At 40.4% G+C, this 25151-nt stretch overlaps 6 protein-coding genes across 19 annotated transcripts; 4 read left to right on the top strand and 2 right to left on the bottom strand.

Annotated features, from left to right (window-relative positions):
- Window positions 1-400: 400 nt before the first annotated feature.
- AspRS (aspartyl-tRNA synthetase) lies at window positions 401-3055 on the bottom strand. The gene is made up of 5 exons (XM_017232365.3): window positions 2915-3055; window positions 2427-2527; window positions 2013-2338; window positions 933-1954; window positions 401-823 (listed from the first exon to the last, which is right to left on the bottom strand). Exons 2-5 carry the CDS (start codon window positions 2505-2507, stop codon window positions 660-662), a joined length of 1593 nt encoding a protein of 530 aa, XP_017087854.2. The 5' UTR covers window positions 2508-2527; window positions 2915-3055; the 3' UTR covers window positions 401-659.
- A 162-nt stretch (window positions 3056-3217) lies between these two features.
- Window positions 3218-6028, top strand: Nmda1 (N-methyl-D-aspartate receptor-associated protein). 3 transcript variants are annotated; one of them, XM_017232367.3, is made up of 5 exons: window positions 3218-3338; window positions 3851-3888; window positions 4403-4725; window positions 4791-5039; window positions 5099-6028. In XM_017232367.3, exons 2-5 carry the CDS (start codon window positions 3882-3884, stop codon window positions 5456-5458), a joined length of 939 nt encoding a protein of 312 aa, XP_017087856.1. In that variant the 5' UTR covers window positions 3218-3338; window positions 3851-3881; the 3' UTR covers window positions 5459-6028. The 3 variants fall into 3 exon arrangements, with proteins under 3 accessions (XP_017087856.1, XP_017087855.1, XP_070134025.1); XM_017232366.3 differs by lacking the exon at window positions 3851-3888 and adding an exon at window positions 3945-4044 and having other exon boundaries at window positions 3244-3338; XM_070277924.1 differs by having other exon boundaries at window positions 3294-3447.
- An 81-nt stretch (window positions 6029-6109) lies between these two features.
- Window positions 6110-8578, top strand: Lfg (lifeguard). 2 transcript variants are annotated; one of them, XM_017232370.3, is made up of 4 exons: window positions 6110-6346; window positions 6905-7011; window positions 7289-7390; window positions 7960-8578. In XM_017232370.3, exons 1-4 carry the CDS (start codon window positions 6328-6330, stop codon window positions 8464-8466), a joined length of 735 nt encoding a protein of 244 aa, XP_017087859.1. In that variant the 5' UTR covers window positions 6110-6327; the 3' UTR covers window positions 8467-8578. The 2 variants fall into 2 exon arrangements, with proteins under 2 accessions (XP_017087859.1, XP_017087860.1); XM_017232371.3 differs by lacking the exon at window positions 6110-6346 and adding an exon at window positions 6646-6850 and having other exon boundaries at window positions 6929-7011.
- A 262-nt stretch (window positions 8579-8840) lies between these two features.
- Window positions 8841-10834, top strand: Balat (Beta-alanine transporter). Its single transcript, XM_017232387.3, has 4 exons — window positions 8841-8955; window positions 9012-9327; window positions 9384-10448; window positions 10505-10834. Exons 1-4 carry the CDS (start codon window positions 8843-8845, stop codon window positions 10832-10834), a joined length of 1824 nt encoding a protein of 607 aa, XP_017087876.3. The 5' UTR covers window positions 8841-8842.
- Window positions 10835-12267: 1433 nt separating this feature from the next.
- bic (bicaudal) lies at window positions 12268-14917 on the bottom strand. 2 transcript variants are annotated; one of them, XM_070279051.1, is made up of 3 exons: window positions 14797-14917; window positions 14601-14740; window positions 12268-13238 (listed from the first exon to the last, which is right to left on the bottom strand). In XM_070279051.1, exon 3 carries the CDS (start codon window positions 13236-13238, stop codon window positions 12723-12725), a length of 516 nt encoding a protein of 171 aa, XP_070135152.1. In that variant the 5' UTR covers window positions 14601-14740; window positions 14797-14917; the 3' UTR covers window positions 12268-12722. The 2 variants fall into 2 exon arrangements, with proteins under 2 accessions (XP_070135152.1, XP_017087873.1); XM_017232384.3 differs by lacking the exons at window positions 14601-14740; window positions 14797-14917 and adding an exon at window positions 13323-13477.
- On the top strand, window positions 13700-24505 carry LOC108119260 (splicing factor, proline- and glutamine-rich). 10 transcript variants are annotated; one of them, XM_017232379.3, is made up of 6 exons: window positions 13700-13839; window positions 13956-13981; window positions 14044-14181; window positions 23582-23711; window positions 23772-23864; window positions 23937-24505. In XM_017232379.3, the coding sequence occupies exons 3-6, from the start codon at window positions 14079-14081 to the stop codon at window positions 24094-24096; spliced, it is 486 nt and encodes a 161-aa protein (XP_017087868.2). In that variant the 5' UTR covers window positions 13700-13839; window positions 13956-13981; window positions 14044-14078; the 3' UTR covers window positions 24097-24505. The 10 variants fall into 10 exon arrangements, with proteins under 10 accessions (XP_017087868.2, XP_070135151.1, XP_017087863.2 ...); XM_070279050.1 differs by lacking the exon at window positions 13700-13839 and adding an exon at window positions 13888-13904; XM_070279048.1 differs by lacking the exons at window positions 13700-13839; window positions 13956-13981; window positions 14044-14181 and adding exons at window positions 16999-17165; window positions 19349-19444.
- Window positions 24506-25151: the final 646 nt, after the last annotated feature.

The following is a 25151-nucleotide window of genomic DNA, read 5'->3' as shown; positions in this document are numbered from 1 at the left end:
AATACAATTTATTGTGGTGTTTCTCGATGTGCTTGTCGGTACTTATATATCGCTTCTGACTCTCAGTTGACAAGGTGCTTCTTTAATTTCTGCATTCGAGTTTAGTGCTTTGCAGGAAGTCGTGTTGGAAATGAAAAATTAAGGAATTTCAGAAGAAAATAAAGTTTAAAACAAGGTTCTAAATAAATTAGTTTTTTGAAATTAGCTTTTTTTAATAATGGGAGAGTATTTTGAAAAAATGGAGGAGCCAGGAAACTCTTTCCGCATTCTTACCCCTAAAACTATGCTACAAATTTTGAAATACTTCAAAGTTCCCCATATCTGTATCTAATCTTTGTTCAAGCTTTAATTTCACGCCCCTTTCAATATTATTCATCCAAAGAGAGAAAAACAATACCAATTACAGTACAAACACGCTGATATTTATTTTTTTTTTTACGATTTCCAATTAGATTTGACTCTATGCAGTCTTCTCATACAGTTTTTCTCGTTGTTTTACAACTCTGCGGCATGTAAGTCTTAAGAAAATGGGGAAACACACGTGGTACGCATAAATTAGGAGAATTGGGAGGCTTGGAAAGTCACAGGGAAAGTAAAACGAAAGTTTCATCGAATTTAATTCACATCTAAAGAGTAGAGTTGTTTAACGATTTCGCATTTTAAGGCGTTAACCGCTTGGGATCACGTGGGAACATTGAAGTCTTGCGGATGTTGTCCAATCCCAGATACAGCATAACCACACGCTCCATGCCGATGCCGCCGCCAGCATGGGGAGGACATCCGTAGCGGAAGGACTCGATGTAAGCGGCAATCTTGGATGTATCTGAATGGGGAAAACATTAAAATTCATTAGAGACGGGAAATTTTCCACGACACTCAAGATAAAAATCGATTGCAAGCAGAAACAAATAAACATTATAAAGTACACTTACCGATTCCGTGATGTTTGGCTCGCTCAATTAAGTACTCGGGATCGTGGATACGTTGCGCACCGGACAGTATCTCCTCGCCACGCATGAACATATCGTACGAGTTGGAGTAAACGGGGTTGTTCGGGTCTGGCATCGTGTAGAAGGGTCGTATCGCCAGCGGGAACTTGTCCAGGATGTAGAAGTCAGTATCGTATTTGGCCTTCACTAACCGACCCAGCAGCTTTTCGTTTGGCGTCGACAGATCCTCTTCATCGCCAGTCTCCACTCCAGCCTCGCGCAGCATGGCCACGCCTTCGGAGAACTGAAGGATCAGTGGCGGCTCCAGGAACTTGAAGGCGTCCACCTTGTACTGCTGGCCCACAGACTCGATTTCGCGTGCATACTTGTCGCGCAGTCCCTTGAAAATGGCCGTAAACGTATTTCCGATCGTGTGAAGTACCTCGTGATAATGGTATTTGAATGCCATCTCGAGATCGAGGCCCACGAACTCAGTCAAGTGCCGATGCGTGTTGGAGTCCTCCGCCCGGAAAACGGCGCCCACGGTGTACACCTTATCGAAGTCGGCAGCAATGGCCATCTGCTTGTACAGCTGCGGTGACTGCGCCAGGTAGGCCGAGTCCTTGAAGTAGCTGACAGTGAACACATTGGCACCTCCCTCGCTGGCCGCCGAGATGATCTTGGGCGTGTGGATCTCGGTGAAGCCCTGCTCGGTGAGAATGTCGCGGAACAGACGGCACACGCCAGCCTCCAGCCTGAAAATGGCCTGGTTGGCAGGAGTTCTCAGATCTAGTACTCGGTTGTCCAAACGCGTGTCCTGGTTGACGCGAATGTTGAGTCCATCGTCCTCGGCGTTCTCTGGCCGGGAAGCATCCTCGATTTGCAGTGGCAACTGAGCCTTGGCTTGGGAAATCACAAAGATTTGCTCGACGGACAACTCCAGCGATTGCTCCGTGCAGGATTCAATCTTGCTGGCCACAGCCACAGCTTTGGCCTGAATATCGATGATGCTCTCCTTGGGGATACTAAAAATAAAGGTTGGTTAGCAGCTTAAAGGCAGGAAGCCAGCAGGATGAGACTTACTTTCCAGCAAACTTCACCATCTGCTTGGATATGATATCGCCAACTGCCAGGATGCACTGGACCGTGCTGCTCTGCTGGCGCAGGATAAGGAAGCATTGCTTTCCCTTGGCACGCGATGTGTGAACGCGACCTCGCACCCAAACCAGTCCCTTGCCCACCTGTCCACTGAGCTCCGGCACTGGGACAAAGTTTCGCTCGCTGCGCTTGTCCTTGGACTGGATCATCTCCGAGAGACCATAGCGACCGGCGGCATGATCTTCGGCACCATCGCCGCCTGCATTTTGAGCAGCAGCAGCGGATGCGTTCTCCGCTTTCTGCTCGGCTTTCTGGAAAGATAGATTAGAGCTGTTATCACGGATTTTCAAAGAAAACAAATCACGCCACGTCCACAAATAGGACAGAATCTGTAGTTACCTTGGCGGCCTTGGCTTGCTTCTTGGCTCCCTTCTTGGAGACCTGCTCTCCCACAGGCACGTTCTCCTTTTCTTCGACCATCTTGGAATGCACAAAAACGGCTGTAATATAGACGTAGATAAATACATCGGTTAATGGAGGGTCACAAAACAAGCCCATAAACCGCAGGTTCTGATAAGCAACAGGCGATGGGCGAGGGAAGTGGGATGGGAACCGGTTGCGTCACGGTTTTTATAAATAGAACCTCCCAGATGAAGTGTCCCATTTGCGAATAAGTGACATTGGCTTCCGGTTGCAGTTCAGTCACCCGAAATTCGCCCACGACCCCCCATATGCCCGGAGATTCGAATCCGGGGTGAGGGATTCTTTGTCAAGCGGCACACGCACATAACCTATACCCCGTGGCCCCTTTAGCCGATGATTTGAGGAGTGTCCGGACATCTACCTGTTGATTATTTTAATTGTTCACTCGAGTGCACTCCACTTACCAGTTAGCTGTTGCCCTTTTAATACACAAACGAAAAGATTTCACGAGCGTCGTGGACTATTGCAGCATGCCAGCGCAGTTCGATGCAGCCTGGTATTTTATAGTACATTTCCGCAGTTCTATCGATAGTTAGCATGTTTTGAATTTGTGACGTCACTTATTGCTTGTTTATTTTTAATATTATTTTATGCTAGAAATAGAGGGATTTTTATACAGATTAATCTTAAACGTATTTTCTATTAAAATAAGTTTTTATTTCATATCCAAACTTTTTTTTAAATGTTTTAAATTCTTTCAAAGTTATCGACTACATTACATTCGATAAGTGGTCTAAGTAGGCACATCTCTACCTTCACTTTCGGAGATTAATCCAGAAAAAAACAAAACCACTTTGTTTATTTAGATCAGTCCTACGCACTTCAGAGGTAAATAATTACACTAAGTGACCTATTTCAGCAAATAAAATTGGGTTGTCCTTTTGAAATTAATTGTATTGCGGTTCTTCCCCGGTAATTTCGAGAATTGTTCAATAGAGTGAGTCACCGTTTTTCAGGCAAATGTATTATTTGTGTATGTATTATTTACGTGTCGGTGGTCGCTCCAGCTGAACCAATTTCATAGCTGCGACTAGCATTAAACGTGTATGCTTGTGGTGTGTAGGTGAAGATGTTAAGCGGCGATTGCCTTTTAAAGACCAATACCCCAACCTCTGTCAAAGCTCAGAAGGCACGTCATTTTCGCCACAAATAGAAAAACTTTCAATGAATTATGCGAATGCTTCGAGGCACTACGCAAGTGCCAAATTGATGGATAATTAAAGTTTCATGTCTAAGTGAAACTCTTGCTCTGACCCCCGACCCATGTCTATTGTAGCTAATTTAATTAGTCCGGCAAACAAACAAACACTTAGTATTTCTTGTCATCTCTCTACTTTCAGGTAAATTCTTATTAAGCCAGGTGCAGGAAAAATGCAAGGTGAGTGCAAATGGCAGAGCCAGACTAACAGAAAGTTTCTTGGGTCTATTCCACAGCGGTATCTGATTTAGCAAGTCCCAAAATCCCAACAGAACAAGGAACGCCCACCTGCGAGAATGTCCTGGCAAAGTGTCCCCCAGTACCCCCAGTACCAAGGTTTATTCAGTTTTTTTTCTTAAAAGCGTTCTTTCCTGGTTACAATCGCATGCTTCTGTCTGTCCCCTGGGAACTGTCTCTGAGCGGTTTCCAAAAGCCACAAAATCTGAATCATTGCCATCGTAATAGCTCTGTATATTTGTTCTCAGTACCCCCCTTATCATGGTTGAATGTATTTGCTGAAGAGTACTTGTGGATGCTTGCTTGCTCGTTTTTCTCGCATTTCCATTCCACGTTTCCGTTGTGGACCGGAGCGAATCATTTGTACTTTTCAGTGCTCGGTAGAAAGATTGCGTTAGAGGAACTTAGTTCATATTCTTGTTTTACAATCCAACTAACACCATGTACTCATCCTCAGACCCCAATCAGCAGTACAACTATGGAGGAGGTTATCCTCCCCAAGGCGGCTATGGAGGCTATCCGCCACAGGGCCCGCCCCAAGGGTATCCGCCATACGCCCAGGGAGGCGCACAACCGTATCCACAGGGCCCCTACGGACAGCCCTACGGCCAGGGGCCACCGCCGGGCGGGTATGCCCCTCAGCCGGGATTCATTCAGCCACCTCCCCAAGCGGGTGGCTATGGAGCTTACGATGATCCCGAGAGTCAGCCCAAGAATTTCTCTTTTGACGACCAGAGCATCCGACGCGGATTCATCCGTAAAGTGTATCTTATTTTGATGGTAAGTTGATGAAAGGGGAAGTACAATAATTGTTATTTTTTAATAAAATATTGATATTTTTATAGGGTCAACTTCTGATTACTTTTGGAGCCGTTGCCTTGTTCGTTTTCCACGATGGCACCAAGCAGTTTGCTAGGAACAACATGTGGCTCTTCTGGGTATCCCTGGGAGTTCTGTTCGTGACCATGATCTGCATGGCCTGCTGCGAGAGTGTGCGCCGCAATTTCCCAACCAACTTCATATTCCTGGGTCTGTTCACGGCTGCACAATCGTTCTTGATGGGAGTCTCAGCCTCTCGCTACGCTCCTCAGGAGGTGAGTACCTTGGTTTCAGGAGAGGATGGGCAGAAGTGAAAGTTTACCTTTTTTTGTAGGTACTCTTGGCTGTGGGCATAACGGCTGCGGTTTGCTTGGCCCTTACCCTTTTCGCCTGGCAGACCAAGTACGATTTCACCATGATGGGAGGCATTCTAGTCGCCTGCATGGTCGTGTTCCTCATCTTTGGCATCGTCGCCATTTTCATCAAGGGAAAGATTATAACACTCGTGTATGCTTCGATCGGAGCTCTGCTCTTCTCGGTGTACCTTATCTACGACACCCAGCTGATGATGGGCGGGGAGCACAAGTATTCGATCAGCCCCGAGGAGTACATCTTCGCGGCCCTCAACCTCTACCTGGACATTATCAATATCTTCATGTACATTCTGACTATAATTGGGGCGTCGCGCGACTAAGCACCGCAGCTCTATTTCCAAATATTGTTTACAGTTTACAACCGGGATTAGCTTTAGCCGGAATATGAATACGAATGTTGTTATGCGTAATCTCATCATCGGTATATACACCTTCCTTCCCAGTGAAGGGTACTCTCCAAACTAACGAGTCACTCAAATACCTATGATCTATCTATTTCGCGTTGTGTTTGCCTATTTCCGGTTTCCTTCTAGTTCTAAATGTCAGTTAAGGTCTAAGGAACTTACTTGCTTTTCGTTATATATTTGTGCTTAAGTTGATGTCTGAATATTAAGGATATTTTCTAAATTCTAAAGAAAAAAGAATAAATATGTAATACGTTTACCAAATGATATGCCATTCAAAAATACACAAAATCAACAATAATAATAATATATTAAATCGATATTTATGTGAGAATATATGTGCAACCTGGCTTGCCGTTGTTAAAAACAAAATAGTAACACAGTTTATGGAATTCCCGATTTACGAATGAAATACCGAACATTGTAACGCGTGCAGCGACACTGAGTTTAAAGTCAACAATAAAGTGCATCTATTTATTAAAGCCACCACAGAGCTTGGGCATTGTGGGGCTTCCTGCTCTGGTTCATCCACAGTTCAGCCACTAACCTCCAGATGCAACTTTAGTCTTCAGTTGGAGAGCAACGCCGCCGGTTGCTTGGATTACTTTGCCAGCATTATCAGATACCTTTCTGCTTTATCGTTTCATTGGTTTACTTTGTTATCTCGTCACCACCACTGTTTTCGGGGAGGTGTTTTAATTTTCGGGTTGGCCCCTGAGTTGGTTAGTGACCTGGCCACCTGTTTTCAGTAGTTCGTGTGAATTCCAGCAAGGCGTAGCCGTAAAATGTATCACTACCAGCAGGGTGAGTACTTAGCTAAACCGAACGGACAGAGAGGCTTTAGATTAGATAATCGATTTGGTTTATAGCCAGCTGAAATTAAGAGTTCTTTACGCTATTTTGGCTTTTGAAATGATCGAGAAATGAGCTTATATACGGTCCTCTCTGGGCCCAATTGCAATCCAATCTGATAAGACAGCTGGAATTGTGATTCACTTTTCAAAGTAGTACTCTCCTACTTTGCGTGGTGGCAATATCACTTACTCACCCAAACATGGCCCAGGTATATATATATATGTACCTTATCTAGAGTGAGAGTGTGGGCTACCGATAACGGACTGGCTAATCTGCAGTCGGCGGTTGTGTGGAGACACCTGGAAAGGGCGATTTGGAGCAGCCGACCATCGTCATTAAGCCATTCCACTCGCACACAACCGGCGGCCGGGCGGTGAAAGATCCCTGAAATCTATATTATTTAGAAGCCATATCGATTTTTAGTCATGAGCAGCGACAATCACTTTCAGTACGGTTAGTCATGGTTTTAATTCTTGTGTCTCCTTGATCTGTCTTCCAACCACACAGGCGATGAAACCGGGACATATACAGATGCGGAGGCCGACAAGAGCTTCGCCTTCGATGACCAGAGCATCCGGAAAGGATTTATCCGGAAGGTTTATCTCATATTGATGGTGAGTTGTCAACTTCAAGGAGTGGAAAATTCTACAACATTTAGTCATTGATTAGGCTTTTTTTTTTAACTAGCTAATGTTTTATTTTTAAATACTTTAAAAGCTTAAAATGATGTCTATTAATCATATAATTTAGGGGATATTTCATTAAAAGGTTTAAATATTTATGTTTTTCCTTTTTTTGTTTTAATCTTTATAACTCATAGTCGTGGTATATAGCATCAATTTCTCTGAGTGTATATTTAATCAATTCCATTGATATTGTTTCTATTTTTAGTGCCAATTGCTGATCACTTTCGGGTTCGTTAGTGTTTTCACGTTTTCGAAAGCCTCGCAGGAATGGGTGCAAAAAAATCCCGCCCTCTTCTGGATTGCTCTGGTAAGTTATATAAGTTTTAAAATATTACTTCCTAAAAGGTCTATCAGACCTTTTCTAAACCTTTAAAATGATTAATAATGCTTCATTATTTATGGCTTAAAATGTAATCAAAAATGGCTACTAACTAGTATGGCTCTAAGATTAGTTAGAATCAGAATTTAGAATTATGATTTGGTTAGAATCTGGTAATATTTTGCTTAAAATGTAATAATACTTTCAAATAAACTCTGTTTTTAAGGCATTATATGTTTAAACTTAAAAGTATAAATAGATATATAGAACTAAAGTATTTTTAATAATTTACCTTTGAAAATCTTAACCTACATGAAAAAAGAAAACTTTTTAAAACTTTAATCTTAAAACCTTCTTATCATTTTACTAAACAAAAACTATAATGTACTGCTATCTTTCGAAAAGGTACTAGAGATTTAAAAACAATTGAAAATATATGTACTTACGTAGAGATAAAAGTTTTAACAAAATGTTATATACTACAATCTCTACCTACATTTTAGCTCTAAAACATTAAAATATTTGTTTATTAATATTAAAAAATATATATTTTTTAGGCGGTTCTTATTGTGACCATGATTTGCATGGCCTGCTGCGAGAGCGTGCGCCGAAAGACACCCCTGAACTTCATCTTCCTGTTCCTGTTCACCGTGGCCGAGTCCTTCCTGTTGGGCATGGTGGCTGGCCAGTATGAGGCTAATGAAGTGCTCATGGCTGTGGGCATCACGGCTGCAGTGGCTCTGGGCCTGACCCTGTTCGCCTTGCAGACCAAATGGGACTTTACGATGTGCGGCGGAGTGCTGGTGGCCTGCCTGGTGGTGTTCCTCATTTTCGGCATCGTTGCCATCTTCGTGGAGGGCTCGGTGATCAGCATGGTGTACGCCTCCCTTGGAGCCCTGCTCTTCTCGGTGTATCTGGTGTACGACACCCAGTTGATGCTGGGCGGCAGCCACAAGTACTCCATCAGTCCCGAGGAGTACATCTTCGCGGCACTGAACCTCTACCTTGACATCATCAACATCTTCATGTACATACTGGCCATTATTGGGCTGAGCCGCAATTAAACAGGCGTAGGCCGATCCGTAGTTCCCATTACCGATTTAGGAGATACATCTATGTAACTTATTTTTTACTGAGCCACCTTGGGCTGAAATAAAGAACGACGAAAAATATAAACCTACGAAGGCGAGAGCTCGCTTTGATTTGAAACTGGGATTTGGGGCTTGGATACGTTTGGTTGGGCCCTCGGCAACCACTCCGGACCTTGTCCACGCCGCGGTGTCCAATTAATTAATGCGCGCGAGTGGCCGTAATGTAATTATGTCCAATCAGCCCCTGCAGCGCCGCCAGTTCCTGGCCTGGAACACACAAGGCCTCCGACGACTGGTGAAAATTTCGAGGCGATCGCCAGTTATACGCGCAACTGGCTGGCGGCCGGACATGGATTTCGACGAGGTGCTGCGGGAGGTTGGGTCCTTTGGCCTCTACCAGAAGGTCATCATATGTTCTGTGCTACTGCCGGCAGCCCTGCCCTGTGCCTTTCACGCCTACAGGTTGGTGATCTTCTGAATAATAGTTTTAAAAACTTTAATAACTCTTTTTTTTTTAGTCAGTTGTTTATAGCTGCTACGCCCCAGCACTGGTGTCGCGTCCCGGAACTGGAGCCCTGGCTCCAGGACTATGTTCCGCTGGTAAAGAATCTTAGTATTCCGCGAGATAGCCAGGGCGTCTATGCCGAGTGCTCCATGTATGCGAGAAACTACAGCGACATCGTTCGATATCTGGAGTATCGTCCGCCCCCGGAACTGCTGCGCCAACAGGCCGATGATCTTCTGAAGCAGCTTCCGGATAATGCACAAGTGGTTCCTTGCCAACACGGATGGAACTACGATCGGTCTATATATTCCAGTACCGTGGTGCAGGAGGTAAGAAGTATTCCTCCCATAAAGCCAATATTGGCGAATATTCTTTCCATTTACAGTGGAACCTGGTATGTGACCAGAGTTTTCTGGTGACCCTGGCTCTGGTGATCTTTGGCGTGGGTGGTCTTTTGGGCAACTATGTGTTTGGCTATCTGGTGGACCTGTGGGGCAGGAGGCCCTCCTTCTATGCCTATTTGCTGATGGAGATTGCAGCCTGTGCTGCTAGTGCCTTCGCCTGGAACTACTACTCCTGGCTGGGTCTGCGCTTTGTGGTTGGACTGACTGTGCCGGCCATCCTGGCCAGTCCCTATGTCTTGGCCATCGAGCTGGTGGGTCCGGAGCGGCGCGTCTTCTGCACCATCGTATCGAACATTGCCTATTCCCTGGGCCTGGTAGTGCTGGCTGGAGTGATCTATGTGGTGCGAGACTGGCGGGAACTTAGCTTGGCAGTGTCCATGCCCTTGCTGATGCTCTTCTCCTGCTTTTTCGTGCTTCCGGAGTCGCCGAGGTGGCTGATGGCCGTGGGAAAAACGAAACGAGCCATGAGGATCCTGAAAATAATGGCCCGTGTCAATGGCGTGCGAGTGAACCGCGACTTTGTGGAGAGATTGGAGCGAAGATTGGCTACCACTAGAGCGGCAGAGGCAGAATCATCGGCTGCTAGCAGGCACTATGGGATCTTGGACCTCTTCCGGGGAACCAATATGCGGCGCAAGACCCTGATCATCACGCTGATTTGGTTTGCCAACACCAGTGTCTATGTGGGATTGAGCTACTACGCCCCGGCCCTAGGAGGCGATGAGATCTGGAACTTCTTTCTAGCCGGAGCCGTGGAATTGCCTACCTATCTACTACTCTGGCCGGGATTGAGCTACTTTGGCCGACGTTGGATCCTGTTTATCTCGATGCTGGTTGGAGGCGTGGCCTGTGTGGCCACCTTTCTCTATCCAGACATCACACTGCTCCTGTACTGTGTGGGAAAGATGGGCATAAGCTCCTCCTTTGTGGTACTCCCACTCCTGGCCTCTGAATTGTACCCAACGGTAGTGCGTGGACTGGGCATGAGTTTTAGTTCAGTGGTGGCCATGGTGGGTCCGATTGTTATTCCTCTAATTAACCACATGGTAAGCTATAGCCCTTCTTAAAAGAATCTAAAATATGGAGTATTTTTTTCTTCCAGGGACAACAAATGCTGGTGCTTCCTTTGATCGTAATGGGAGCCCTGCTCATTGTGGGCGGCTTTGCCAGTCTCTTACTACCGGAAACACGCAACCGCAATCTGCCGCAAACCTTGGAAGAAGGAGAGGCTGTTCCACTTAGCTTCCTTCTTTGCTGTTGCGTTGAAAACGAACCAAAGCCAAGAAGTCCACCGGTGAGGACTCCCCCGCCAAATAGAGGAATTCCTCAGAGTGGGGTCAGAGTGTTACCAAATTTGGAAAGCCCTGTCCCCAATCGTGACCCCAGCAAGGTTGTTTGTAGCATATGTAAAAAAGAAATGCGTACATTGTAGTTTGTTGATCTTGACTCGTAGTTAATAAAAGTTTATTCATTAAAATTTGAAACCGGGCTGGCAGTTCTTCCGTTAAATTGATTAAGGCGTTGCCACACTTTTAGAAAAGTCCAATACAGTAAAAAATAGATTTAAGAAAAATTTAAAACAACCTTTTAATTTAAAAATTAATATTTGTTAATCACTTAATTTAAAATCTTGTTTTGTTTATTAACTGTATGTCTATTTGGTGTTCAATATTTATAGCAAAAACGTTCTATACAAAATCACCAAGCTTTTAAAGACAAGTTGGCAGCCCAACCGGCAATTTGAAATGGGGTTATTAAAAAAAAAGAATCAAACAACACAAAACAAAACAAATCATCAATTAAACTGGGATTAAAACTAATCTACTCTTGATTTATTGTATTAGAAAAATCACACAAATACATTCTGCAACAGCCCTATCTAAATGTATTTGCATCGACCTTATTATATTTTTATGAGACGTTGAAGGCTGATAAGACTTGAGGTTTTTAAACCGCAATCACAAGCTGCTTGTGTGGAACCTTCAAGAAGCGTTCCGGTTAAACTGGCCTATCATCACAGCGCAAAATTCGCAATTTTAAGGCATTATTCGAGTTTTTGGCCGTGACTCATGCCAAGAATTTGAACCAAAACACACTAATACACGGCCAAGGCAAGTGCCGCCCACATATGTGGATGTAGCTTTTCACCTTTGGAATAACCCTGATGATTATGTTACGCTCGGGACAATAGAAAAACACCTGAGACGCTTGAACTTATACGGCAAGGGTTTCAGTTGTTTTAACCAAACAGCTGCCGAATCTCAATGTCAACAACTTTAACTGCCGCGTGCTTTTCGCCCCTTTGCCACCCCTTGGGGCCCATCAGAAGCGTTGTCAAGCACACACACCAAGATACACATGTTGATTATGCAAGAAAAAAAAAAAAAGAAGTGCCAGAAATAAATGCGAGAAATATGATTTCATGTGTTTTTACAGTTCTTTTAATGTATGTTAGTTTGATGATCTAAAAAAATAGATTACAAATTATAAAACGTTTTCAACAATTTTGGTACAATTTGATTTTGAAATCAGAAATTTTGGACTCTTGTTTATGTTTTGAATGAATTTTGTGAGGGGGGGGTTTGTGGGGTGGCGGCGGGCGGGATATACATACATCATAATGTATTGGTTGTTAAGAGCTATAGCTAAAAATATATATGCCTCTCTTCCGCTACCTGGTCTCCATCTCGTTGTGGCAATGATTCCTTCTGGAGTGTCTGCGTTAGTCCCCTAATCACCTCGATTCGTTCGAAAAACTGTCCTATGTACTATTTATATTGTATTGTATGTGTGGGGGGGTGGCGGCAAAAATTAGAATGTGTTTCTGTCATATGTTGTGTGTGTGTTTTGGATTGTTGACTCTCATTCGGGTTGAGGAAACGTGCTTTAATCGTTTTGGAAAATACATTTTGACGGTTGTACACTTCGTTTCCAAACTATTACTAGTAGATTAAGATTGAAGGTTCCCTTAATATATTAAATATAGTATTTTATGTTATGTGTTCTGTTCAGCGCTCACTCGGATGCCTTTATTTTTTTTTTTTTTAGTATTTAGTATAGTGTGTTTTTTAGCATGACCCCCAAAAAAGTAGAGAAGGAACGTGAAGGCGGCTCATCCAGAGACATACCACGACTATCTGAACCTCTAACGCCTCCAGCTTTCCCGGAAAGGTTGGTCTGTGATATCAGGGACGGGTATGCCCTGTATGCTTGCCCCTTCGATTCTGTTCTGTTCCTCCTCCGCATGTGTTTGTATGTGTGTTTTCGGTGTGTGTGTGTGTGTGTGTAAGGTGATTTGTCCAGTAGTGGCCAGATGGCGTTTAGGCCGATGCCGCCACTTCTCCGGCCTTCTCATCCGCAGCCTTCGCGCCGGCGATGGCTACTTCCTCGAAGTTCTCAACGAGATCCGGTACATCATCGTCACCGGCATCAGCACCGGCGGAACCGGCTGCGCCGCCGGCGGCGCTCTTGTTGGCAATCTCCGTGGCCAGCTTCTTCAGCTGGTTGATGTCCTGGGGTCCGAGTTGCGTAAGGATGCCAGGTACCATCTCAGTGATCGTCTTGTTCTCACCATGACCAGTAATAGCGAACGTGTTGGTCGGCAACGAGGCCTGCGCCTTGGGGTTGTTGAAGTGGATGACGGTGCCGTCGTTCTTGATGATGTTCACCTCCTCGATGCCGGGAATGGTGTTCACCGAAAGCTTCTTCAGCGACGATTGCAGCTTCTTGTCGTCGGTGGCGGGCGTGGAGTGCACAATCTTCTTCTTGCGACGGGGGGTACCCTTGCCGCCAATGCGCACCTGCGCCTGCAACTTCTTCAGCTTCTCTGGATTCATCTGCGGGTTTTAAAATTTCGTTAGTTTCACTTGTTAAACGCACTTTGCTTGCGGTAATTTTCCACTAGCCACAACCGTAATTACTTTGATTTTACAATAATTTAGCACAGAGCCTAGCCCGAAAACACGTGCGCCGAGTTCGATGAAATGTCAAAAAGAAATCGCCATGATAAAAATCGCAAAGCAGTATGTACATATATGTGCTGCCTTAGTGTTGCTAAGTAGTACTATTACTATCGATAAGAATCGGTGTCCATTATATGGCGTTGTTATACACTTTGTGGATATTAGAACCACATAAAAATATTAAATTAATACAAATTTGATTTTTAGTAATATTTTGAATGTTTCTTTGTTTATATTTTAAAATTCGATAGGCAACTATCGGAGGATAATTATCGAATCTTCTGAAACATCTGATGGTGTGGCTGCTAAACACACCTCGAGGCGTAAGTGTTGTCAACCTCACCTTTTTTGTGCGCATTTATCAACACTAAACCTTCCGGCCTGGTCTAAATTGCAAACAATAAAAGATTAAATTGCGATAAGATATTGTTGTTAAACTTGATTAGCCTTTAATTAACACCTTCCCATTGGACAGGTAAACGACAGTTATTCTGTACCACGTGTGCTTTTGCGAGAAAGTCTAGAAAAATCGAACATTAAGTAGAAGAATTGCATTCCAACAAGTTGCAGTAATTTATTATTTATTTCTAGGAATCCCCTGTTATTATTGGACAACCGTGAGTAATTCAAAAACCTTTAAATCATATAGCTACAATAAGAAAAATTAATATTTGCCCAGTGGAGGACTTTGAATTTGACGAGTTGGAAAGCGCAATGGATTTCTGGGGAGTTTTTATGTTTTTCGTTTTAACCTTCCTGATAATGAGCTGCTGTGGATATTGCTGTAGCAGCCGACGCCAGGGCGCTGTTTTATCGAGTGAGTATATACTATATAGTCCTTAATGTAATCCTATCATCTTAATAGACAGCACCCATTGATGAGTCATATTTGCACCACCCCAAGTTCACAAAAAAAATGAAGTTCAAACATGCTAAAATATTTAATATCATTCGCTTGTTTGCGTGAGAGAAGCTATAAATATATAAGTAAAACAATTTGTTCTTTGCCTCTTATCTGAATTAAAATTAAGCTTTGCATAATGCCAACTGAGAATTTCTAACAAAAATAGAGAGGCAATCCGAAAAAAGAGCTTTTATTAAAAGTCTCTTATCTCTTGCTGGTTTGCTTCGCTGTCTGTTTCGTAAACAAAATCAATTATGCTCTCTCTGTGTAGTTTATTATCAGCAGCGCTAAAATTTAATTATCTAATTGAGTTTATTTTTATGTTATCATACCTTATCGACCAGGCTTTCCAATATTTTTGCAGACCAACGCTCAATTTGTTAATATTTCTTGAAGAAAATTATATATTGATCATGTTCTGAAAGCGGGAATAGATGCTTTGAATGTGGGCCACTGAAATCTCCTCTTTTAGCTTTTTTAAAAAGAAAAATTTTTAATTTTTTAATGGAAATTTATTAAAATATTTACCCCTGAGTCATTTGTAGTCCCCTTGTGCTTCGATAACAGTATGATTTATATTTGTAGATAAGTAACTGACAATTGTATCCAAGGCCTATTATGTTCAATAAAAATACAATAGGAGATAGAGACCAGTATTCGCCAGACTAGAATACCGAACGCATCGAAACGACAACGAATATATAATTAATTTAAAAAATGAATTATTTCGCTCTGTGGCTTTCCCTGGCAATAGTGTTTTTTCTTATATTTGTGATCCTGCTTCTTCTGCGAATCCGTAGAGCCCGGCAAATACGTATGGCCAGGGCCCCAGTGACCACTAATGGTGAGGACTAGTCATTAAATGAATATCAAGTGGATAATGATCGTCGCTCCGATTCGGGGAAATCGCTTCAGACAGTCAAAGACTATCAAAATCTAATCACAAGTGCCTGAAACTTAAGTCGCCATTTGCATTGGTCGTCCTGATTATCAACTAATTTTACAAATTTTCTAATGCCTTCCCATCAATCGAATCCGGCTCGTGTGCGCTGCCTTGTTAACGCTTTTGGCAATCTGGTATTATTGGCAGGCCTTTGACGTCAAAGGCTAAACGTTGTTGGGTCTAAACGGTTCCTCTTATTATTGCTATGATATTAAATTATATTTACTGTTGTTCGAATTAGGCGATACGGCGATTGATTAGATGCGCCAAAATAGTTGGGACAAGGTTTGCGGAAAAACCCCATTTTCAAAAAGATTGTTTATATTTTCAAGGAAAGTTACTCTGATATGGATCAAGAAGAGATTTTCATATTGTAGGCAGATTTTTAAAACATAAAGAAGAGTTACTAGAACTAAAAACATTCAGACAATACCTAGATGTTATATTTAGGGATTACAGATTTTCCCGACACTTTAGTACCTTTGAATTTCCTCATAGAATCCCTATCAAGATTTATTATTTTATGCCCATTAGATAATACCAAATCGAGTGCATTTTATAGGAGCTACTATAGCTTTATTATTTTTTTATTTTGAACTTTAATACATTAGTTAGACAAGAGCTATAAATAAATGATTACAGTCTCTCGTTTAAAGAGCCTTGTTGTCATTGCACTTGAGACAGACTTCCTCAGATTCGGTGGAAAGTCTGGGGGAGGTCTGTGAGTGCGGTATTATTCCGCCGCGGATTTATTGTGTACCCGCCTCTAACCGCCTTCGATAAGTCTCATTCATGGCTGACGTCTACGCAGATTGGAGATTTGTGGGAGAATTGGAGTCGAGTTGGACTCGAATCTAGAAGAGGGGCTGAGAGGATTCCTAAACAAAATCAACTCACAGTTTCTCTTTTGATTGATGCCGAGTATTGACGCAGGTTTCAAGCTGTAAATACAATGTCCACTTGAGAATTTTTATGATACCCCCGATTCTATGCTAGCTTTTGGCACCGGTATCAGGACTATATGGCGTCTTCGAGCCGATTAAACCCATTGGCGCGTCATCGGCGGCCAGCAATTGGTTGACTTCTTTTAATCTTATCAGGTCTTTCAACTCACATCGCCTTCGGGTCTGGGCGGGAGAATCCGTCGGACGCTTACAAAAGCCGGCGTGGAGACTCACCTGCTCCGCACTCACTCCTGAAGTTCGGAACGCAATGAACACGATCGGACCGCATCCCAATTTCGCATTTAAACTGGCGTAGTTACGAGAACGTACACAATACACCCAACAAGACTGTCTGCCAATCGAATTTTTAGTCTTTAGTAAATCGTAATCCCGCTCTCGAAACAATGCCGCATGTCCCGGGTGAAAAGGACTTGGAGGTCTCCACCATCGTCCTTTGCTGTATATTCGTTGTAGTCCTTTCTCTTCTCCTGGCGGGCATTATCCGATGTGCGATGCGGAAAAGAAATCAACGGAAGGTCGACAATGCGGTCATCGAATCAAGTTAGTACCTAGTCCAGCTAGAAAAGTGTCTCCTATTTCCAGACTTTGTGATTTTGTCTGATTATTTTGTCAATTGTTATTAAAAAAAAACAAGTTACTGTTGTTTGTGAAACTGTTTCTTGATGGTCTATTGTTTATAATAAATGTTTTATTGTCATTGCAAGTGCTAAACCTTCACATAAGAGCTAAGTGGTATTTTTGTGGTAACTTTCTGGATGAGTTTTTGAGAAGCCGAAAAGCAGGCTTCTATTTTTGATTCAGAAATTCAGTTTCTGTGTTGTTAGAGGTTTAAAGAAAGATATATATTTGTAGAAAATAATTCAAAATGTTTGTTCAAAAAGTATCAGAGTTAGTGTCGAATATGGATATTGCAGAGATATTATATCTTCTCACCTTGTTGCTGCTGCTTCTTATGGTTTTTAAAATTATTGGCTGTTGTAAAAAAAAACGTGAGTGTGAAATACAGAATGCGATAAGATTTTTCTATGAAAAAGTTTATCTGTTTATTTTTCCACTTTTAAGACTTGTTTCTCTCTTTTTTCATTAAAACTTTATTTATAGTATATATTTGCAGTGAAAAAGGGAATTTACCCTTATATTTTATCTGTATTTGCACAAAATACAGTGATAATGATTATGATAAGAACTTTTGCAAAGCTTAACCTTATTGAGAACAAAAATCGATCCTACAGTTTGATTTGTCGCGTTCAGTAGTTCAGTTCCTGGCGGTTAAAAGGTCTTCCAAAAAAAATGAAACTTAAAATTCCCATACCTATAGTTATACCTCGTGATGGGCCTTCTTCAACGTACAATGAAAGTGCTTCTACATCGACTTGTATCGTTGTGGTGATCGCCAACATAATCCTAATAGTTTGGGTTAGGTATTGCTGCTCGCGTCGTTGCCGTAAACGTAAAGGTAATGATTTGGGATTATACGATTCCATTGAGAATAAAGTTCTGTTCAAGTTTGTTTTTGAGAGATATTTTTGTCATTTTTTTTAGAAGAATGTATGTGTTTTTAAGATGTAGAAGCTTACAAATCATCAGAATTCCACAACGTCCTCATATAATCAAATATAAATTCTGTTTCAACGCTGGCTTCCCCCTAGGTTATCTTTGAAGCTTGATTTCCTGTCGTCATAATAAAGAATTTTGCGAAGCTTTACTTAATCATCTCTCAGTTTGCTTCTTTGAGTCCGATTGTTCACGTCTTTGCGGTTAAAAGTTCTTCCAACAATGTCATATCCAATATATAATTATCCTTTCCACTTCGAAGAATGGAATACACCTAAACCTATAGTGATAACTCGTATGCAGATGCCTGTTTATGAACAAAATTATAAATTCCAAGTTCTAGCTGTGGTGATTGTCAAAATAATCTTAATCATTTGTATTAGATGTGTTTGTTGTAAACTTTTATGCAAACGTAAAGAACAGGATGATGAAGGTAAAATGTTAATAATATTTATTAAATATTAACTGAATTAATATTCGGATTTATTAAAATTTGCGAAAAATAATAATGACTTGAGCTTCTCCAGCCGAGATATTTAAAAAAACCCATTTTTTGTGGCTAATATCTTATAGATTTATGAATAATTATTGTATTGTGCTCATTTTTTAAAGCTTTCCTTTGTAAAGAGTTAAATTATATTTTTCAGTTCAGTTTTTTGAGTTTAACTGTTCAGTGCATTCTTTTGAATAGTGACCGTGAAAAAAATGGTCAAAATTTTTAGAAAAACAACCATTCATAGGACCCAAGTATATAGACCCCCTGTACTTTTTGGGTCGTCTGGTACCGTAAGGTATACGACCCATGTTACGGGTGGCACGATCGGACTAGTCGCATTTATTTTGGCGATTTTGTTGGTTTACGTTTGCTATCGGCTATGTAAAAGATCCAATGTAGAGGAAGAATATGATGAATATGACGAATATGAAGAACATATAGAAATTGAACAACGTGAAGGTACAAACATATAAATTAATTTTATTATAATAAAAAAACTGAATATTATAATCTTTAGATGAAGAATCTTTGGAGTCCCTATTTTCGAAAAAATCATAAGCACAGTTCTTGCGGTCGCTAATAATGGCGTTTGTCGCTTGAGAGACAGATATCTCAGTATATAGATGGAATTAGTGTTTAATAGGGTTCTTACTAGATACTTTTAAGTGTCAAAAAAGTCTCCTTGTTTGCGTCGCAATCTTTTGAACAAAATATTGTACAGAATATTACTCTCCCCAAAAATTTCAATGAAAATATATTTAAAGATATTTGTGGTTAACTATGGTGCCTTGGTTATTCATTTTTTAAAGCTTTCTTTTGTCCAGAATAAAGTAATATTTTTTAGTTGAGTTTTATGAGTTTAGCTGTGTAGTTCGTTGCCTCTGAAAGTGTTCAGATAAAAAATGGCCAGAAGTTATAATCCTGTTCGATCACATTTCTTAAATTCTAAAACTACCGTTCGTAAGATCGTAACACGTCGTTATGTGTATGGGTCATTCACAGGTGTTACCTCAAGTAGTATCAGTCCCAAGCTGGAGGTCACACTCGCCCTGGTCGGTGTTTTTTTAGGGCTAATAATTGTTTTTTACCTATGCTATCGATTACGACGGATTTCCTATGAAGAATTGGAGGTGGAAGTGGATGATGAAAGTGATGATTATGATGAATACGAGCATTATGTAGTACATACGGAATATAGAGAATGTGAAAACGATGAAGGTATGACATGATGGCATTTTTCTTATTTTGGAGTTAATCCTATTCACTAATATACATTTTTGATAGGGTCGGATATGTCTCATTGTCTCGTGTCAATTTAAGATGTATCATGAACATAGTACAAAGATAAACCGTAGATGGAAAAAGTAATAATTTTTATAAAAAAAAAGCTCACTTTAAAGTATAGAATATTATGCTCAATATTGATGACATATTTTTGGTTTTTTTGCGGTTGGTCTGGTAAAGATTCATGAATATGAATAATGCTATATTCATACAGCATAATGCCTTTTTCAATTCTGTTTCTCATCCAGCCCTAAATTATATTTCACAGTTTAGTTTTTCGCGTTCGGTTGTTCAGTTCTCTAAGCTCTTCTTCAAGTATTTCAAAAAATGTCTGAAACCAGCGTAGATTTGAAAACAAATGAATTAAATGCGTTTAGATATAAAAATTATTTTGCAATTGCCGCATGTGTCCCAGCTATAATTATACTTATTTGTCTTCTCTGCTGCCGTTGTTATCGATGTTTGAAACCACATAAAGGTACATAGAAATAAATCAAATATCCTAGATCCTTAGATAAGATGGACAGTGACATTTATGTTAATCAAAAGTGAGTGAAATTGTTACAAAATTCAAACAAGAAGCGTTGGGTTACAGTAGTCCAGTTGTTTGGGGATTACAGCTCTATATAGTACTCTGGATCGCTTCGAGTATGAGTTTATCAGGTCTATTTGTTTTACTAAGTTATTGGCTGTCGGAAGAAGATTTATTAATAGTCTATCTCACACTGCTAATAATCAACACAAATGCTTTAAGCTTCCCTACTCTTGCTAGTATTCAACGTATCAATGACTCATTCAGGCATTTATTCTTGGCTGCAATCAGGTATTTTCCCTTAACATAAAATGCAAGCACAGCTTGCAAGTCTTCTAAGATTGCCGATCAGTTAGTTTGTTTAGTTTGTGGCGGTTAAACGTGTTTTGATTCCTCTGCCATGCCACATTACTTCGACGAACCAGATCCAACTAGGTCTGATATCTCATTTAAAACATATCGTGCCATTATATTAGCGGGTATTATTATTAATATTCTGCTGCTATTCTGTTGGAAGTGCTGTTGTAAAAGGTTTAAAGAAGGTATGAATTCAACTTAAGAAAACTCAAGATTCTAGAAATAAGAAGTTAGTTTCCCAATATAGAAAGATTAATAATAAGTAATAAAATCATTAAGGGTCCTTAGTGAAAGGTTTTATTATTTTAAACTACACTTTTCTTATACACCATATTGCGAGTAGATTAAAAAAAAAAACCACATTAAAATGTGTCATAAAAACATATGCTTTAGCTTAATTTAATATTTTATGCAGGCCTTGATAAAACATCACATTCATTAAATGATTAATCACATCAAGCCATATTTTGAATATGCATTTATTTTTATATCTTTTATTGGTTTATTTATATCCAATTTCATATACTTGTAAAACCTTAAAGTGATTTGATCAAGAAATGTAAAAAGTTTATTAAACTTTAAAAGAAAAGTCTAGATAAGTGAATTCAGTGTGAATGTCTTGAGATATTTTTAATCTTATCTCGCAGATATAAGTTGGCTTTTTGTTAGAATATCTGATTCCAAACATTTTATTAGAATCAGTTTCATCTTTGAGTTTGTGGATAACTAACGTGATGAATTTTTTTCATATGAATAGTGGGAATTTGTATGATCCCTTTTCTGATATCACTTTCATAGAAATGTTTATACTCATTACGGTTATAATATTTTTCTTTTGCGTAGTGTTAAATTGTTGTTTTAATTGTGCAAAGAGGGCTAATAGAGCTCAAAAGACTAAACGTAAGTTGAGTAAAGGAAGTTGATCATATTTCCATATACAATCTATCTTTATATCTTTGAGAAAAATTTTATTATAAATCATCAAAGAAATATAATGCTTAAGAAAGCATCAAATATTAGTCATACGAATATGATCCATCTTGGGTTATCTCAAGAAAATCCCAGCTAATTGTAACCCGCAAATAAATAATATAATCCCCATGGGGAAAAGCTCACAGAATGATACCTGACAAAGTTATTTTTTTAATGACGTCATGTGTAGAGCTTATTCCGAAAGCTAAACCCGTTCTTGTAAAATCATTGCCGTGATTAAAAGGGTATAACCCGCTATCTGCTTTCATAAATAGACAAATAATACTAGTCATTGGTGTCTAACGCTAATATTGATAAGGACATTCAATATAAATTAAAACATATTACTTAAAGCTTATATTGTAAAATTGGTCAAGTATAATTTGTTATTCAATAGTTACATATATCATTGTCTGTTTGAAACATTGTAATGACCTTTTGTGTTGAAATTCTATTATCTACTATCGTTTTCAAGATTTAGGACTTACTATCGAGTGTATGACTTGAGTTTTTTTATTATGTTTGTGCAATATACACTGATAATAATAGGTTGTGATTGCAGGCAGTTTCCTTTTAATATTTTAGGCTAATGCATTTCTATTAGATGGTGTTACTAGTTCCTAATTGTGTAATAACGTTGTAATAGCCCATTGAGGTAATCTATAATTAAATTTGATGAAAAAACCTTTTAGCCAAATTCCAAAGCCAGATAGATTCAGTTCGTTTTTTGTGGGGCATCGTGAAAGTACAAACATGTCTAACGAAACCCAGGCTTTAGGCCATGTGTCGGAATACCATCATAATAATACTTTTCTGTATTTAAATATTGCTCGCATGGCTTTTAAGTTGATTTTCATGGGTCTGATTGGCATTTTGGGTCTGGTGGCTTTCTTAAAGAGACGCCGTAGGACGGTGAATGATGCCCGTAAGTTTTTGGGTTAAGAGTGCCTCTATTTGGCTTATTTTCCCCCCTTGTTATCACTGATAAGTGTATGCGCTATCTTTATGAGTGCGATTGCCCTTTTCTTCTGCCATTACCGTGCAGTTTTTTATTTCAATTGGCAATATCTCGGCGTTTAGTTCTACGCTGTTGTTTAGTCTTTAGCCACCGCCATTCAAACACACAACACATCATGGATGATTCCGGCATCTATTGGATACTCTTCTTTACGCTTTCCGTATTCTTCCTGACCTCTGTGGCCGCGTTCCTGACCCGTGGCCGCCGCCGCAGAGAACCGCTCACCAAAGGCTCAGGTGTGTGCCAGGGGAACACCCATTTTTTCAGTGATAAGGGCGGAATCTATCATACATACCGAAAATCCCCCAATGGTTGAATATTACAAATCAAACAAAAACCTCCATCAGTTGTAGTTGAGTTTTTGGTGGTGGAGCACCGGTTAGAATTTCGAATAAAATAATACTCGCCATGGAACCGTGGGTCCCTCCAGTGATAGCATTCTCAGTGTTCATATTTGTCGCCATTCTGATGTGTACTTGCTTCTGTTGTGTGGTCAAAAAATTTAGAGCCATAGCGCTACGAAATGGTAAATATTCCCCAACGAAAGTGATTGAATTCTGTGTAAAAAAGAGTGACATGTGCGTGAAATGGCCATCTCAGCGATCGAGGTAATCGCTTATCGGGGTGGGCCATATAATCGGGCCCGGTGATTAGACATGGCCCAAGCCAAATGGCGATTGTCAGATGTGAGCTTTGGCAGTCTGCTTTGTGTCCACCAGATAGGTGTTTGTGTTGTTCCGAGCCAAGAAAATGTGGGAGTTCTTTGTGGCCTTCTCAATAGCCTTTACCATTTTCGTTATTACCTCGATTGTGGTTTGCATAAGAAGGAAGCAGAAAGCTGCTCGAAATGTGGGCTATACGATCAGTGAGAGTGGTGGTAAATAACAAATAATTAACATATTCGACAATCGGCAATAAAACTTTATTCTCAAACTGTTATTTTATATAAACTGATAAGATTGTGGTTAATCATTAGGCCATAATTGTGTAGACTCTACATTGTAAAGATAAGAAAAAGAAACACTATTTAAACGATATATAAAGTAATAGATATAATGAACAATTCACATATTTTTAAAGCAACTCTTTCCCCTTTTAATCTGTATTTTTTATGGCTACTTATCTCAATTGGTTTGCTGGCCTGACTCATTCCTTCTATTACTGATATTTGTTTTTTTATTTTTTATTTCAGCACCCGTGGTGGTGACTTCCGCCACCCACACAGCACCCGGTGGCTATCCGGTCACCCAGCTGCCTCCGCCAGGCTATCCGGCGGGTAATTCTTACTCAACTATGACAGCTTATCCAGCACAGACGACTAGGTAAGTAGTTAACCAGAAATAATCGCAGCAAAGCCTAAAATTTTGATGTTTTCTTTTCAGCAACGTAACCGTTCAAATGCCAATGCCTCATCTGCCACAGGACCAGCATCAGCCACCGCCCCAACAAATGCCGATGCCCATGCCCATGCCGGGGTAAGTTTCTAGCAGAACCCATTAAAAACCCCAATGCAAATATTAATTTTGGCTATTTTTTTTCTGTTTCAGAATGCAAACGCACGGTGTGGCCTATCCGCCGTATCCCGGAGCTGGGGCGTCCAACATGAATCCGCCCACCTACGACATGGCGATGGCCAATCCGGCTCCCAGCGTGATTCCCTCGGGCTACGAGAAACAGGCCGCCTACAATCCCAACTTCGGGCAGTAAGCCAAAAACGAGAGTTTAGAGATCCAAGATTCTTGAAGCTTTTTTTAAATAGCTTTATACTCTTTATACTTTTTTGGATTCACTTAGTTTTTTTTACTTTACACTAATTATCCAAAATGAATTCCAAAATATTAAAAAAAAAAACAATGAACATGTCTCATGCGACTGCACATCGAGTCACTTTTTATATGTATTTTCCTAGATCTGTGTATGTAAAGTGTGTACATATAACTTAAGGACCTCGTATTTTAATTTATAAATTACCATTTAAGAAACCAAAAAAGAAAAACAAACGAAACCGAAATCTATATGAAGTGTTGTTCCAAATAAAAGTTCAGGAAGTGCACAGAAAATGTATTTGTTTATTCTGATGTGCACTTCCATAGAAACAAAAAAAAAGATACAGAAATGCGAAAATGTGTTCAATTATTTCATAAAAATTGAGGATTTTATTTCAGGAAATATTTAAATATGGTTTTGTGTCTGTCGATTGATTGCCAGAGGGCATAGACTATGTTTTCTATTTAGTTTTCGATTACTATGGAACTTTGTGGGTGGTACATTCGTTTTCGTTGAGTCTTACCTCATGTAGACATGAAATATTATGAGTTAACCGCTTTTTCATGCCAGTTCTAGGCATTGCCAATCGGAAATTTACTCCATTTAAGCCAGACATACCCCAGGTTGGAATTATTTTTGATTTTCTGCCGCACCACTCACCACCAGATGTTGTCACTCGTCCCGACAGTTCTCCTGGTGCTACTCTGCCCGGAGGCTAGTCCCACAGATTATTGCAAAAAAAGACCTCTGCCATCCCCACATCGCCTGCAAGAATTATGGGGTAAATCGTATCATTTCTCTCAATTTATTGAATACAAGTGGAGAATATTTTGCAGGATTTCGATGAGAGCTGTCGGGCATCAACAAGTTTCGGAATCAGGTGGCCATGGACAACCATCCCTTCTGCATACCTCCTCCGGAGCTGGCCGGCCTGGCCAATTGCAACATCACGAATGATTTGATGAGGACATCACATCCATATCAATGCTAAGAAA

This window comes from Drosophila bipectinata, chromosome 2R (genome assembly GCF_030179905.1).
Source record: "Drosophila bipectinata strain 14024-0381.07 chromosome 2R, DbipHiC1v2, whole genome shotgun sequence".
NCBI classification, from domain to species: domain Eukaryota; kingdom Metazoa; phylum Arthropoda; class Insecta; order Diptera; family Drosophilidae; genus Drosophila; species Drosophila bipectinata.
This window is presented reverse-complemented; position numbering and strand designations above follow the sequence as displayed.